The sequence below is a fragment of the Peromyscus maniculatus genome, chromosome 4 (assembly GCF_049852395.1).
Source record: "Peromyscus maniculatus bairdii isolate BWxNUB_F1_BW_parent chromosome 4, HU_Pman_BW_mat_3.1, whole genome shotgun sequence".
NCBI lineage: Eukaryota > Metazoa > Chordata > Mammalia > Rodentia > Cricetidae > Peromyscus > Peromyscus maniculatus.
In genome coordinates this window covers 136,607,068-136,623,026 of record NC_134855.1, presented here as the reverse complement: position 1 = coordinate 136,623,026, position 15,959 = coordinate 136,607,068, and the positions used below count along the sequence as shown (strand labels likewise).

Below are 15,959 nucleotides of genomic sequence, written 5' to 3'. Positions count from 1 at the left end.
TTTGCTTGGTTTGTTTCTTGTCGGGCCCTGTGTTAGGTACCAGAAAGAAGCACTACCTAAGACAGACAGTTCCTTAGTGCTCTGGGTCTCACTCTAGGTGTGGACCACGAACACAGAAGGAAACAGCAATTGTGTAGCATAGTGAGTGTTGTGGGGTGCGAAAGGAAATCTAGCCAGACTTGGTTAGATGAGAAAGGCCTGCCTCGGGAGAGCTTGCGAGCCGACCCCTAAGGAGGAGAAGACTCGGTAACTCTTGACAGGGCCAGCAGTAGGGCTGGTGTTGAAGCAGAACCACATGGAGGTAGCTGAAAAGGTAACAAAGAACACCAGGCCTTTCAGGAACAGCATTGAGTGTGAGATACTGTCTGCCATCCGGTCTGGAGCCATTGAATTGGAGTGAGGGAAATCTAAGTTTTAACAATTGCTAGAGTTGAAATCAGAAGGAAGTGTGATGGAAATAGGAGTTTTACCAATACTGCTGCCCTTGAGGTGAACAGTAGTTGTTGTAGAATATTATTTTAAGGTGTGTTACTTTTGTTTATGTTGCATTTTTAATTCTGTGAAGCTGTGTTATTGTGCCTCTAAAACACCTGATGGTCTCATAAAGAACTGGCAGCCAATGGCGAGGCAGGAGAAAGGATAGGCCGGGTTGGCAGGCACAGAGAATAAATAAAAGGAGAAATCAGAAGAAGAAGAGAGATGGAGGAGTGAGGAAGGAAAAAAGAAGTAGCCCGAGAAGGAGGAGGACCCCAGGGGCCAGCCACCCAGCTACACAACCAGCAACAGATTAAAAAACAAAGAAAGGTATATAGGAATAGAAAAGGTTAAAAAACAAAGAAAGGTATACAGGAATAGAAAAGGAAAAGCCCAGAGGCAAAAGATAGACAGGATAATTTCAAGTTTAGGAGAGCTGGCAAGAAACAAGTCAAGCCAAGGCTGGGTGTTTATAAGTAAGAATAAGCCTCCGTGTGTGATTTATTTGGGAGTGGGTGGCGGGCCCCCCAAAGAGTAAAAACAAATAACAAGTAGGAGCTCACAAAAGCTCTGTCCGGCTCGATCCAGGGTGTTCAGCAGAAGACATTTAACATCGGGATGTTTGCAAAGTTTTGGTAAATGAACAAATGGCAGACAGTGAGAGATGCCTGGACGATGTCACTGCCTTCTAGGAGAGGCTGAGGGAGCAGGTGGGAGGCCAAGAGCTGTGGCCCCTTCCAGGAGCTGGAACCACAGAATGGTAACGGCCCCTGAAACCCACACCAGAGGAGATATCGGGCTTCTCCGCCTTCCTCACTTCACCTGAGAAGCCACTAGGCAAGAGAGCTAGAAAAGGCCGCTGAGAAGGAAGAAAGAGAGCAGCTGCTGTCTGAGTGGGACAGGAAGGGGTGATAAGTACCTGGAGCAAATGGGCAGAGCCTCATCCCAGGGGGCAGACCCGATTAGAGGGCCTTGCTGCTCATGCTCCCCCACCCCCACCCCCGTCAGGTCATTGTGGTCCCAATGTTCCCATCGTCATCTGTCCCCACCCTCCCTGTCCCCTCTTTGTTCTCCTCCATTTGCAGACCTGGGTCATTTGTTTTAGAGACTAGGAAAAAGAGAAGCAAGAATCCAGTGTAGCTTGTGGTCCCCAAGAGTCCCATGTAGTGTGTGAACTCAGCCAATTCTGGGCAGCAGTGTGCTGTGTCTCAGCCATTTTCCCATGAAGACCTTTACCTGCTTAGGACTGTGGTGTTCTAGTTTAATCCATTCTGAGAACATATACAACTGAGAATTTCTCAGGAGTAAGTGTGTGTAAGTAAGGGTATGTGTGCCTGAGACTGCACTCTAAAATACAGTGATGGAAACTGTCTTTTTTCTATATCCTGACTCTCTCTCTCTCTTTCATAGGATGGTGACATTATAGCCCCACTTATAACACCTCTGAAATGGAAGAAAGATCATCTAGGTTGCCGCCAAAAAACGCCCAAAGACGAAGTCAAAAAACAGCTCTTTCCGGGCAGTGGTGGCGCACGCCTTTAATCCCAGCACTTGGGAGGCAGAGGCAGGCAGATCTCTGTGAGTTCAAGGCCAGCCTGGTCTACAAAGTGAGTTCCAGGAAAGGCGCAAAGCTACATAGAGAAACCCTGTCTCGAAAAACCAAAAAAAAAAAAAAAAAAACAGCTCTTTATATAAACTTCTTCCCTCTTCACAATTAAGTTAGGATATGTGACCAGAGTCCACTAGTGATTTTTATTTAGTATTTTGAATGTACGCACATGCCGAAGGGTAAGTTACTTTTATTCAGAATGAAAAGTGGTAATATTAGCCAGTTTTCGCTCTGCTTTCTGAGGAGTGTGAATGAGAATGGCCCACAGGCTCATATCATTGAATGCTTAGTCACCAGGGAGTGGAACTGTTTGAAAGGATTACAAAGATCAGGAGGTGTGGCCTGTTGGAGAAAGTGTGTCACTAGGGGTGGCCTTTGAGGTTTCAGAAGTCCTTGCCAGGTCCAGTCTCTCTTTCTCTGCCTAGGGGTCAGGATGTAGCTCTCAGCTACTCCATCTCTATGCTCTCCACCATGATGATAGTGGGCTAAACCTCTAAAGCTGTAAGCAAGTCCCCAGTGAACTGCTTTCTTTTATGAGTTGCCTATGGTGTCTCTCGACAGTAATTGAACAGTGGCTAAGACACATGCTATGAAAAGCATTAGCTTGTGTATTTTTAACATTAATTGAACCTTTTTTCCTTTAGCAACCTATTTTCTCAGGATAACTCTCCCATCTCTTCTGAACTCTTAGGACAAATGATTGTCTTTTGTTTTTAATTTAGAAATTGAGACAAGGGCACAGATTGGAATTCAAAGTTGAAATTGTCCTGTATCACATGGTTAAAAAGTAAACAAAATCTTACCATCCCACCCCACCCCCCAAGAGGTGCCCTTCATCCTGCTCCTCCCAGGAGAGAGAGCTGCCGCCTCCCTCCAGCCTTGTTAAGTGCCAGGCTGGAAGCATCAGGGGGCAGCTCTTGTGGAGAGGAGCAGAGGTGTGCCAGGCAAGTCCTCCACCACTGACCTGCAGCTCCACCCCTGTCTCCTAGTATAGCCCCCCCCCCCACACACACACACACCCCGCCCCTGCTGTAGGAGGTGCTAGGGTCAGAGGGGACCTCACACCAGGCTGCTCTCGGAGTCTGATGTGGCTCCAGACATCATGACCCGCTTCTTTGCACCTGGAACCACTCCAGCCCCAAGGGACTCAGCGCTGCCAGCCTGGGCACGGACCTTCCACCCCTTCTGAGTTGGCCTGGCCAGCTGCTCAGAAAACACCCCAGACACCGTCCTGACTGCTCTCACCTGGGATTTCACCACCGCTGCTTCGTTGTGTTTCTGAGGCTCAGAATATTCTGGACTGCGTGTGTGAGCCTAGTGACCACCCAGTGGGTCCCAGGTCCCCCCGTGTCACTTGCTGTCCCCAGCAGTGCAGAGCCGCCGTGGTTGAGTTCCCCTGCACTGCCCGCCTCACCCCCGCTCTGCACAGCTTCACCAAGAACCCAGTCTAGCTGGAGCCGAAGCGGGTGGGAACCGGAGGCAGCAACTGCAGATGACGACGTCTTAGTCATGACGCTCCCCTAAGTGAGGTGGCAGCCCTGGCAGTGGGCAGCTTGAGGACACCGGCAGGTTGCCTGTGCCAGCTCTCCCCTCTGGGTAGCCAGGTTCTATTCTGTCCACTTGTGAGTGAACGAGTATTTGGTGTGTTTGCCGCTCTGGGCTCATAGACGCACAAGGGAGGTGCTAGCTGGCCCTGCTAGCCGCGCGCGGGCCTCTCACATTCAGGGAGACGGCCAGCGGCCCCGCCTTCGTGGGCCCAGACTCAGTGTTAAGAATGGTGTGTTTCCTGCTACTGTTGTTTCACTTTCGCCAGTCTTATTTTTAGCTCCTTGTGGTTTATTCTCGAGTTTTGTAGTCCTAATTTTGTACCATGGTATCTGGGAAACATCTCTGACCCCTTTTATGTACAAGACAGCTCTATTTTATGCCTTTGAAGCTATTTTCATTGTGAATACCTGTGTCATTTACAAGACCACATAAAAATGGAGATTTTTTAACAGCTTGGCCTCTCAGTTACTGAACACTGTCAGCTCGATGTAAATCGAACCACAGGTTGGGTGAAGATGATTTCAGTTGGGTGAGGGAGACAGCTGCAGTGAAGCTTTCATGAATGTATTTCTCTCTTGAAACTATAGAGGTATGCTCCTTAATTACTGTCTCCTCACACCCTGTGTGCCTGGTTTGGATTCCTGTGCAAAGCAATGTGTTTTCCGTAGGACCCATGGAGATGCTTCATGGTGTCACAGCACTGTGTTAGGTCCGAAAGACAGTGGTATTGACAAGGTCCCAGGTTCTCGGGTTTCCTCATAAAATAAGAGCAGGATATAGTTTGCTCCCTTCCAGCAGGAGGCAGACCCTGCATGGAACGGATGATAGAGCCTTAGTTCACAAGGCTCTTGTGCCTGAAAATGAACTCTTCCCTCTCTCAAGCCCCTGGGGTCTGCAAAGGTTCAGCTCCTTTGCCCAAATATACATACTGTTCATTTTCAGCTTTATGTCTCTCCCATGAAATCAAGTCACAGATGTGCGAGTCCCTGACCCATTGGTGGCCTCCAACCCACCTTTGGCTTCTAGAAGAGACCGCAAGGGAAGGAGTAAAATGCTGCTTCCACTCTATTAGTTTCTAGTAGCTGAGCCCAGGTTCCTGGGGTTTGATAGCATCCTTCAAGTAAAAGTAGTCTCTAAAACATACAAAAAGAAGTGTGGCCGGGCGGCAGTGGTGCACACCTTTAATCCCAGCACTCAGGAGGCAGAGGCAGGCGGATCTCTGTGAGTTTGAGGCCAGCCTGGTCTACAGAGCGAGATCCAGGAAAGGTGCAAAGCTACACAGAGAAACCCTGTCTCGAAAAAGAAAAAAAAGTTTGTGTGTGTGTGTGTATGTGTGTGTGTGTGTGTGTGTGTATGCTCGTGTACACACCTGACTTGCTTGGAAGGATGTGGAAATGTTATTGGGGGAGGCAGCTGTTTATTGTTTTATGGGCCTTTTGTTTTGTTTTGTTGGTCTTCTTCTGGGTTCTCTGGGAACTGTCAAATCCTGTAAAGACAAATTTCATGCTTCTTCAGCAAGAGTGTCTTTCACGCCTTCACAGTCAATTCTGCTGGGGAACAGGGGCTGCCCATCCCTGCGCTGGGGTTTCGGGCCATAAGGAGGCTGGCTGAGAGCCACAGTCCACATGAGGGTTCTCCATCATCCTGAGTCAGGCAGAATGGCTGCCCTGTGCGAGCAAGGCCTGGGCAGCATACGAAAGAGACCCGAGCATCTCTGGTCCTGGGAGGTGTCAGCTCAGAACCCAGGCCTCCAGCTCCTCGATGCGAAATTGCTCTTGCCGGGCCAGCACTTCGTTGTTAAAGGTAGCACAGGGGTAGCTTCCCCCGTGGTACAAGTCTCCGTCCAACCACAACCCAAACTGGCCACTAGAGAGAAGAGAAAACGGGCTGTAAAGACGGCTCAGTCGGTACAATGTCTGCTACACAAGCATGAGGACCTGCCCCCAGCACCAACATAAGAAGCCAGGCAGGTCACATTCCCTCTGCAGCCCTGGTACGGGGGGAGTGAAGACGGGGGGCCCCAGAGCTTGCCGGCCAGCCGATCTAGCCAGTCAGTGAGAGATGGACCATGGAACACACCCGAGGTCACTCACACACATACACACACATGCACGCACGCGTGCACATCAGGAAAGGAAATCTTGGCACAGTTGTAGCATATGGTAGGCCTGTGGGACTGACCACCATCATCATCAGAGTTCCATCCCGTATACCAATTTATCCAGGATTTGGGATCTCCTCATGTGCCCTATAGCATCCAGAGCATTTTTTAAAACAATCTGTTGGTTTTAATAACTATATACAGTGGTACAGCCATCACCTCAGTCCAGTTTTGGAACATTCTAATCCTCATGTTTGATAGAAAACCTAGGCTGGAAGCAGGAAGTGAATTAATAATCAATGGCTGGTGTGTCCTGTGCCCTGCTGCCTCTCCATGGAGCTGTGCTGATTGAGGAATGTTTTCATTTAGGTATAACTTAATGTGCTTCCGTGTGGAGGTCACAGCGGGTGGGGCTACCCTCCATCTTTGTTCCTAACCCGCTCCTGCTCCCGTCCACAGACACAGGCTGCGTTCTTAGCTAGATGCGGGTCTTTAATGAGCCATGTCCCATGGGACTCGGAAATCTGGGCCTTTCCCATCTCGTGACTATAACCTCATCCACGTGGACATTCCCAGAGTCAGTTCAGACCATGGTGACACTAACCAGTTGGCCCACTCTCCTCACTTGACCTAGAGGAGGGATGGTTGAGTGTGGGCCTCTGGGGATGGGCCATGGGGCTGATGCTAGAGGGCACCAAAGTCAGCCTGAAAGACTCAGCCTGCCCGTTCCTCCTGCGACACCCTTAGAAGAGGAAAACAAGCCATCCCAAGATGTGGGCGGGGGGCAGGGGGGGGGACAGACAGAGACACACACCTTCCACTGCCCATCATCAGTGAGTCCAGGTCTCCTTTCACGAAGAAAGAGTTATTTCCTGTCCACTTAAAGACCTGGGTGAAAAGGAAAGGCTGGGTCACTTGCAGTCTGACTCCAATCCACGTGGTGGCAGTGTTGTGCAGGGAGCAGACGCTCCTGGGCCCAGGGAGTAAGATTTCGGTTTCCTTGGGCTCCACCCCTGTTCCCTCTGCTTTGGATCCCTACATCCTAGCGGCACCTTCATGCCAGCAGTAAAACAAAACCTCCGAGCCTTCCTGCTTTCAAAGATGGAAAGAGGAGGGAGAAAGGCCAGGCCTGGAGTTGGGTGGAACTGTCTCCCAGCAAACCTATCCCATGACCTGCAGGCTAGTAAGACTCACCATGACCTCCTGTGACTTCTCTGCCCCACCCTCTGGGTCACAGCCTCCTGCTGGTCTTGCCTCCCATCATATACTGCCCACAGCCCTCTCCATAGTGACCTGAATGGCTCATCCCAACCCTAAATCACATTTTAAGCCTTCTACTGAAAGCCTTCTGACATTCTCCACTGCGAAGGAGACAGAATCCAGTCCTCCAGCCGGAGTGCACCTGCCGCCATCCCTTTTCCTTATACCCTCTCCTTCTCTTACTGACTGAGCCACACTGACCTTTCTGTTCACCAGCACGTGAAAGTGCTCATGCCTTAGGGCCTTCCTACGTTCAGACCCCTCCACCACAGCTCCCCACAACTCCATCCTCAAGGGTCACTTCCTACCCTAGAGACTGAGTGTCATTACAGAGAGCCTCTACCCCTCTGAGACGGCTCCATTCCTGTAGTAGTGTGTCTTGTCTATCTACCCCACTACAATGTAAATTCCAGGAGAACTGCCCAGATGCCCTGCTAGACTCTGAAATGAAAGAGTTAATATTCAAAGAGCCAAATTAGGCAATAAAAGGGCTTTTAAAGGGCCAGAAAAGTATAGTATGTTGCTTCCTGTAATTAGATGTCACAAATGCAAACCCCCCACCCCCAGAGGAATAGAAAAAGATAAAGAAGCAAGCTGCGAAGGGATGAGATAAAGTGAACAGTGACCTCAAGAAGCCAGGGTTGCCTAGCACTTCCGCACTTCCTCTGCTCTCTCCAAGGACATGTCCTCCTGATTTCAAAGAGCAAGATAAACATTGCTACAAGAGACACTAAGATGAAGTTGGTGGTGTTGCTTGGACAGCAGTTACGTGTGCAAGCGCTGGGAATTCATGAAGAGCGCCAGGCCAGGTACAGCCAAGGATTAAGGTTTTCAGTGTATGGAATTCTTACAGGCTGGGGTGACAGTGATTCCTTGGAAATGATGGGGTTTCATGTAATAATTTTTTTTAGCACTCACATACTAGGCATTGGGTAGAACAGTGGACATAATGAACAAAAACATCTGCCTCGTATGACATTTCAGGAGGAGACAAATAAGAGAAATGGCATGTTAGAAACACTAGTGAGGAGCGACAGGCAGAGAGGCAATAAAGTTTTCAGGGAATGGTCATTTAAAATAAAATAGTCAGTCCCTGCGATGGCTACGGTGGGGCACAGTAGGGCAGTCCTGACACGTCAATGGGAGGGTGTGCTGAGGAGAATAGCACATGCAAAGGCCCTGAGGCAGGCGTGGGCCTGTATGTTTGCATTGCTGGGGCAAAGTGATGGGAAAAATAAATACCCACTATTAGAAAGGGGTCAGGGAAGAGCCATCAGTATATGGATGGCATGAGAGAAGCCACAGAGGAAGCAGGGGTGGTCGGCGAAGATAACCGAATCCCCAGCTCTGAGGATAGGAACTAGCAGGAGGCTCCAACAGCAGTATGTGCTGCAGGAAGGAAGGTGGTGATGGTCAGCCTACAGGCTTGGTGACCCTGCGTAACTGACCCCTCTACCTCTCTCCCAAGAAGGGAAGGTAGCTTGCAGTGATGGAGGCTGTGCAACAGACCAGGGTTTTGTTTTGTTTGTTTTGTTTTTTCCGAGATGGGGTTTCTCTGTGTAGCTTTGGAGCCTGTCCTGGGACTCACTTTGTAGACCCAGCTGGCCTCGAACTCACAGAGATCTGCCTGGCTCTGCCTCCCAAGTGCTGGGATTAAAGGCGTGCGACACCACCGCCCAGCAAGACCAGGTATTTTTGTCATTGGCAAGGCCATCCACACCCCGGTGACCATCTTGGTGTGAGACTAGATGACGATGTGGCAGAGTGTTTTCAGGTGTCTGTGCATTGGAGGAGAGACCTCTAATAGCAAACGAAAGCATCCAGAACTAGTTCTCCATCCATCAAACAAGTGTGAACAAATAGCTCTCAAGGACACACTAAGCAAATACATGTTCTGCCTCACACACTGACCTCAGCAACCGTTGTGGTTCCTTCCTGCATTGGTGGTTCCTACACATGCACTCTTCCCCCCATCCTCTGCCTCCAGAGTGCCTTGCCTGAATTCACACTCTGGGGCTGGTTTCCATATCTCCCTTCACCACCGACTGAGCTGGGCATGTTAGCCAACCTCTCCGTGCCTCGGTTCCCTCATCTGTAAGATGTGGCAATGATGACAGCATGCACATGTGGGATTTTTTTTTAACCCCTGAGACAGTGTTTCTCTGTATAGCCCTGACTATCCTGGAGCTCACTCTGTAGACCAGGCTGGCCTTGAACTCACAGAGATCCATCTGCCTCTGCCTCCTGAGTGCTGGGGATTAAAGGCGTGCGCCACCACTGCCCAGTGACCTGTGGGTTTGTTTTTTTTCAATAACTAAATGTGCCATTTTGTGAGGTGATAAATGCAGACCCCTGAGTTACTATCATGACTATTTATGGTAAACATTGCATGCTCTGCCTATCACGCGCACTCGGCAGCTTCAGTTAAGCCAACAACCCAGTGACAGAGAATATTTATATGGCAGATGTTTGGGACTCTGTCTCCCGCCTTCAAAAGCCCCAGCTCTTCAGCAGCTTCTGGCCTCTGAGGTTCCAGTCACCTGTGCCTGTCACTGATCTCTTTCCACTTGGGGGACCCGAGCGCTGAAATCACTCTCCCCATTCTTTCCCAGCTCCCTAGTGAACTTCGTGGGTCCATCCGCCCGTCTCCTCTGCCCATTTCTTCCGCAATTGCAGTCTCCAGCTGCTGTCTTCATGGTCACATCTGGCTCTTGTCCAGTTCATTTCGGATGTCCCTCTCCAGCTGCCCGCTCCTTCCTGTCGTCCTACACATGGCTCAGCGGTTGCCACTGCTCCGAGTATTTGCCCTCAAGGAGACCCCTCCTTTGTTCGCCCTTCATCCCCTCTGGCTTCGCTGGCCCCCGGCCCACTCTAGGCTCTGTGGGCCACTCGGTGTTTTCACTCTGTCCTACCCGTCCCCCACTGTTTCCTGGGAAGGGGGCCTGCCAAGAGCTGGGTCTGAGAACACCGGCTGCTCTGGTACAAGCCTGGCCAAGGGAGAGCCTGACCCTGCTGAGAAAAGGACAGGGCAGAGATGGCCTCTTCCTGCCACGACCGGACTGGCATGCTCTCTGGGGCTCCTCTTCTCACGCAGAGGGACTGTGTGATTCCTCTCTCCTCCAGCCTTCATGTGCACACCTCACAAGAAGCCACTGGACATGTCCTCCTCCTCCTCCTCCCACACCTCAGGTCTACCTGCACGAGAACCCATCTTGTCCTTTCCCGCCTGTGCAGAACAGTATGCCTCCCTTGCTCAATCAGCTCATGGTTTCTGGAGATCTTGATGGGCAGCTAAGGGCACTTCCATGCCCACCATTGCCCTGTGGAGAAGTGGACAGGAGGCAGCCCAGCATGGGGACTGAGGCTGGGAGCCACTAGCATCCCCAGAGTGGCTGTGACCTGTCCTAGCCTTCCTCCATGACAGAAGGTGGGAACCTCACCTTCAGCTGTGGGGAGAATGAGAAGAGGAATGTCTCGCCAGTGCCATAGAAGCCTTTGCTGAGCCGGATAGCTGAGGAGGAGAAGGCGCCAAACATCTGGAAAACAGAGACCAGTGCAAGAAAGGAGCTGGGAGTCTACCAGCCACCTTCACCAGGCTTGCAAGGGTAACTCAGCCTCCGGGGCTCCAGGGGAGCTGGGTGTAAAGCTGGGGATAGGGAGTCTCCAAGGCCACCAGCCTGCCCTCTTTCCCACCCTCCACAGGAAGAGCCCTTGCTGGCTGCCTCCCCTGAAGCGTCCTGACTCTCTGCTCTCCCTCGCTTTCTCTCTCCCTCCCTCCCTCTCTTTCCTCTCCTCTTTCCTTCTTCAGGGTCCTTCTGTGTAACCAAGGCTGACTCAGAGCTTAATTCCATGAGAGCCTTTTCAGACATGTGCCATGGCCAGCCTACCTTTTCTTAAATATACTTTGTACGTCTGTATTGTATGAATGGGAATATGTTCATGTGTGTGCATAGGTGCGCGCGCGCGCGCGCGCACACACACACACACACACACACACACACACACACGTTCCCATGCATATAGAAGCCAGAGGCCAATATGGACTATCTTCCTCTATTGCCTTCCATGTTATTTTTTCAGACAGGCTCTAAATCTGGAACTGACCAACGAGACTGGCTGATCAGCAAGCTCCAGGGTCCTCCTGTGTCTGCCTCCCAGGGCTGGGGTTACAGGCACTTCCTACCACACCCGGCTCTTTACATGGCTGCTGGGAATTGAACTCAGGTCCTCATGCTTGCATGGCGGATACTTTGGATAGATGGTGGATCATCTCAGCCCCAAATATACTTATTTCATACGAGTATTGCTTCTAGAAGAACTGGCAATCATACACAAGCAGAAAGAAAATGAAATAAGCCACAGTCAAATCTCCTTCTTCCTCCCCGAGATGACTTCTGTCACTTCCTCTTGGCACCTGTCCAATGCCAGTGCGCAGACTTTCCGCCGTACTGACACCCCACACACAAACCATTCCTTCTTGCTTTTCTGCACCAACCTCAAGTGTACAGAAGAGCACAGGGCTGGGGGTGTATGTCCGTTGGTAGAGTGCTGGCCTGGCATGTGCAAGGTCCTAGGCTCAACCCCAGCACCACCAAAAATTTCCTTTTTAAAGTTCAAAACAAGTACAGCTTCCCTGCAGCTTAGACCCAACAGGGAGCTTGATCTAGTTCCCATGCTAGCTTTTTCTCTTTATGGTTCTCAGACCCACGTGACTGCTATGATCTGCTGGGGATGTCTTTCTGTATGCTGTGAGATGTGTTGCTCTGATTGATGGTTGATAAATAAAATGCTGATTGGCCAGGGGCCAGACAGGAAGTATAGTGTAGGCAGGATAAGCAGAGAGGAGAATTCTGGGAAGTGGAAGGCTGAGTCAGGAGACGCTGCCAGCCGCCACCGCCATGAGAAGCAAGATGTGAAGGCAGAACTGGGAAAAGGTACCAAGCCATGTGGCTAAACATAAATAAGAATTATGGGTTAATTTAAGTGTAAGATCTAGCTAGCAAGAAGCCTGAGCCATTAGGCCAGTTTTAATTAATATAAGAGTCTGTGTGTTTATTTGGGTCTGAGCAGCTGTGGAAAAGTCCAGCTACAATGATCCTTCATTCCTAATACAACACCTTCCAAGAATGGGGCTTACCCTTCTAGAACCCCCATGCTGTTATCACACCTAAGAGAACTAACAATAATCCTGGTTGTAGTGGGAGCTGTTTGAGCCATGCCCTGAAGAACCACCCCTCTTGAGTTAGCAGGTAACTGTTACATCTGTCTATGATCTTGAGGTACATGCCCCTGAGGTGTGGCTGCAGCATGGGGGAGGGAGGGGCTTAAGACCTGGGATGCATATACACAGCTCTCTCTTCGCTACCTTGTGGTTTTGGATGCTGAGAACAGTGTTGGACCATGCCTCACCCTTCCAGGATCCTGCAACAAATTCCTTTATTCTGTCTTGTGAGTTAACCCCCAAATAAATTCCTTTGATCATTAAGCAGACTCCATGGATTGCTAACGATATAATCCCAATACCTGGTATTATCTCTTTGTATCATTGTGTACTCAATTGTCCGCGATTATCTCAAGAATGTGCCTCACACCCTGCTTTAAAGAGCAAACAACACACTTGATAACTGTGCTTCTGCATCTTGCTTCTCGCCTGCCTGCTATTTGTCTGGTTGACACCGTCCTTCTGAGGGATGGCTCCTGGGGTTGGGGTGCGAATCCTCACAGTGCTGCACAGGGGAGCCGTGGGATGCAGGATTTAGACCTAATGCTAGGAGAAACTTCCCCATAGTACATAGTTCTCTGCCACAGAAGGGGCTCGCTCTGAACAGGGTGAGTTTCTTGGCTCTCAAGCACAAAGTCTTCCCAGAGAGACTCCTGTCTATGTGGGGACCCTTGAGATCTTCCAACTCTGTTCCTTCTATAGAGGATTATCTGAAACCAGCTTTCAATCCCGCCCACCTTCTGCATGGAGAACCTGCCAGAAATTCTATTGTTAGAGTGACCACACGGACTTCAGGCAGAGCTGTCAGAGTTCCTCTTGGGGCGTGTAGGAACTGCCTTGGCGGTCCCCTCTGATTTCCTCCAGTCCATTCCTCCCCACCAGCTGGGGATATTTTCAAAATATGCATCCTTCATTTAGATGTAGATCATCTGTTTGACTTCTGTGAGAGCCAGAGGCGATGACATCTGCCTGTACTCAGCACTGGGGAGACTGAGGCAGGAGGATCTGGAGTGCAAGGTCAGCATAGGCAACATACAGGATTCGGAGCCTGTTTGTGTTTTAGTCAGCGAGAGCCTGTCTCAGAATAAATCAAAGCAACCCATCCATGGTCTTGTGCTTGAAAACATAAGGATGCAGTCTTGCATGGCCTCAGTGGCTGGTTGCTCAGTGCCCCACCACCCACCCCTTACACACACAAGAAATTAGACCATTAACTCTAAGTGTGCGGGACCATTCCTGGCTTGATTCCGCTCTTCTCCACATCACCTAACCTGGCACACAAAAGTGACTTCAGACACATGAGTGAGCAGATAAAGCTCCAAGTGGGACAGGTCCGAGTGCCGCCCTCAGTGTGCCTCATAGGTGATATAGCCGGTCATCTCTACCTCCTTGCATCTCGCTCTGCCCTGGGCGGTACCCACTGGCTGGCTGGGAGTCCCCATGCCCTGTCCCAGCTCACCTGCCCATCCTGGTCTCTCAGCACCAGCAGTACTGGCCCACTGTGACCCTCCATCTGCCGGTATAGTCTCCGAAGACTAAAGCCGTCCCTAGATGTGCAGAAGACCAGACTCCAGGGGTGGCCAGCGACTCTTGGGGGTAGGTGGAGACTGAGCTGGAGGCAGAGCTAGAGCTGAGTGGCGGGATTGCCTCCATCTTCCCTCCATCCCCCACCCCTCAGCCTTTTACTTTGTTCAAAGGCTCTGCGCCCATTAGATATAGCCTTTGGAGCTGTTTTTGTTCCCAGTTTGGGGATGAGAAAACCGAGGTTCGGGGCAGTGGAGAGTAGATGGAAGAGTCAGCATTCCAAGCCAGGGCAGATCTCTGGGACCTTGCCTTGGTCACTGGTCCTCAGAGGACAGAAGGGAGGCTGAACCCTTCCTCCTGGGACTCCTTTATGTGTCCGCCCCACCCCAGCTCTGGCTTTAGTGCCCAGGACCCATGTCACCCTTGCTACCTTCTCCAGCGCTACCCAGTGAGAAGGGGCCACTAGTGTGCCGAGAGAGGACGGCGAAGCCCAGGGAGGAAGCATGATTGATTCAAGGTGACACTGAACTGGGGACACTGCAGCCAGCCGTGACTCCAGCGCCTCTGGGTGGGGCTGGTACAGGGAAGAGGTGCAGGGCTGAAGTCCTACTCCAGAGAATGTGCCCGAACCTGCCTAATCTCTGAGGCACCCAGGACCTGGCTGGCTTCTGTCAGCTGAGGCTCCACGGGGTCCTGAGGGGCTGGGGCTGGGACTGCCTCCTCTTCCTCCTCCTCCTCGCCCTCCTCCCCAGACAGGGTGTCCTCCACCTGGGTGGGCTGTAAAGATACAAAGAAGCTTGGTGGATTGAAGGATGCAGGGGCGCCAGCTGTCACCATATCCTGCGTTCAAAAGCCAGGGCTGCCTTGGCCCCTGCCCAGACCCCTGCAAGCCCGGCTCAGCAGAGCTGGGAAGCACCCACCACAAGCAAAACTCTGTCCCTGCCTGCAACCTGCTTCCTCCCGGCTGGCTGCTGCTAGCAAAGGAAGTGGGGTGGGCAAAGGCACTCACAGTGCCACTCAGGTGGGCACCATCATCCATTGCCAGTTTGCTCTAGCCCCAGGGCAAGCACCAGGCTCCACGCTCTAAGCCTGGAAGAGGGCAGAAGGGCAGGTAGAAGTCTGGTTCTGCAGTTGTGTATGTTTGAACGTGAAATAGTGACTACAACAACACTGATCACAAGAATGGCTGATATTGGCATGGTCCGGAACTCTGAGCAGGCCTGCGTGATGAGCATGCTGTGAATGGTCTCTTCGAATTCTCCCTGTATCCTGAGAAGGTACCACCAATTTCTACATTGTATAGAGAGCTCTGGGATTCACACTCAGTCAGTGAGGAGATGTGTGCAGTCACACCTAGCTCCCCGCAAAGTATGTGTTCGCCCACATGAGTTGTATGTTGCTTGAAATAGAGGTATGTGTGTGGGCAGGTAGGTGAGAACAGACGCACAGGGCAGATTGGTGAGAGCAGGTGTACAGGGCAGATTGGTGTGTTGACTGTCAGTGTGCTTTGAGGGTGAGCTGGGGTTATATATATTCACGTGGGTATCAGTGGGCATGGATGTTAGTGTGGTCACTCTCATTCATTTAATTGAGCCTCCAAACTCTACGATGGTGTGTTTGAGTGTGTGTGTTCACACATGTGAGCAGGCCTGTACACAATAACATAAAGCTCATCATAGAAGGAGACACCCATCTGGGAAGGAATGCCCGATAATGCTCCCTCCTTACCTCCTCCATTACTCAGGCTCAGACCTGGAGGGATCCTCACCTTGGAATAGTCCCCCCAAAGGGTCAGCAACAGTGGTCTATCCCCTTTGGGTGGGGGGGGGGCGGAGTCTTGGCACCTAAAGGTTGCTCTAAGTCCTCAATCAGCCCTTGCTTTAAAGCCCCAGCCAGCTGGGAAGGACTTTGAGAGGGGTAAACACAGACACACACACACACACACACACACACACACACACACACACACACACACCCTCCAGCCTAGCCCACGCCCCTCCCTGCTAGAGATCTCATCCCCCTCCCAAGTGACCCCATGGAGGCGGCCCGTGCCGAGCCCTTACCAGCTGAGTGTACCGCCATCTCCGGCCTTTCATTCTTCTGTCACAGCCCGGGACAAGGGACAGTCCTGGGCCCTGAAGGAGGAAACGCTGCAAGGGCAAAGCCAGCAGTGAGGAGGTGCCTGGGCACTCCCCACTGGCTCCGTGCCTACCCAGCTGCCC

General features: G+C 51.3%; 2 protein-coding genes across 3 annotated transcripts in view; one reads left to right on the top strand and one right to left on the bottom strand.

The window, feature by feature from the left end:
* The window catches only part of Samhd1 (SAM and HD domain containing deoxynucleoside triphosphate triphosphohydrolase 1), a 42,310-nt gene extending 38,228 nt beyond the window's left edge, over window positions 1–4,082 (top strand). The window contains exon 16 of one of the 2 annotated variants that reach the window (XM_076571064.1): window positions 1,885–4,082. In XM_076571064.1, coding sequence (XP_076427179.1) covers window positions 1,885–2,016 — 132 coding nt within the window. In that variant the 3' untranslated portion in view covers window positions 2,017–4,082. The remainder of the gene's footprint in view (window positions 1–1,884) is intronic. The other variant, XM_076571065.1, reaches the window with a different exon arrangement.
* A 983-nt stretch (window positions 4,083–5,065) lies between these two features.
* On the bottom strand, window positions 5,066–15,959 carry Tldc2 (TBC/LysM-associated domain containing 2). Its single transcript, XM_016002666.3, has 6 exons — window positions 15,801–15,959; window positions 14,368–14,514; window positions 13,673–13,825; window positions 10,433–10,528; window positions 6,547–6,620; window positions 5,066–5,497 (listed from the first exon to the last, which is right to left on the bottom strand). The coding sequence occupies exons 1-6, from the start codon at window positions 15,831–15,833 to the stop codon at window positions 5,362–5,364; spliced, it is 639 nt and encodes a 212-aa protein (XP_015858152.2). The 5' UTR covers window positions 15,834–15,959; the 3' UTR covers window positions 5,066–5,361.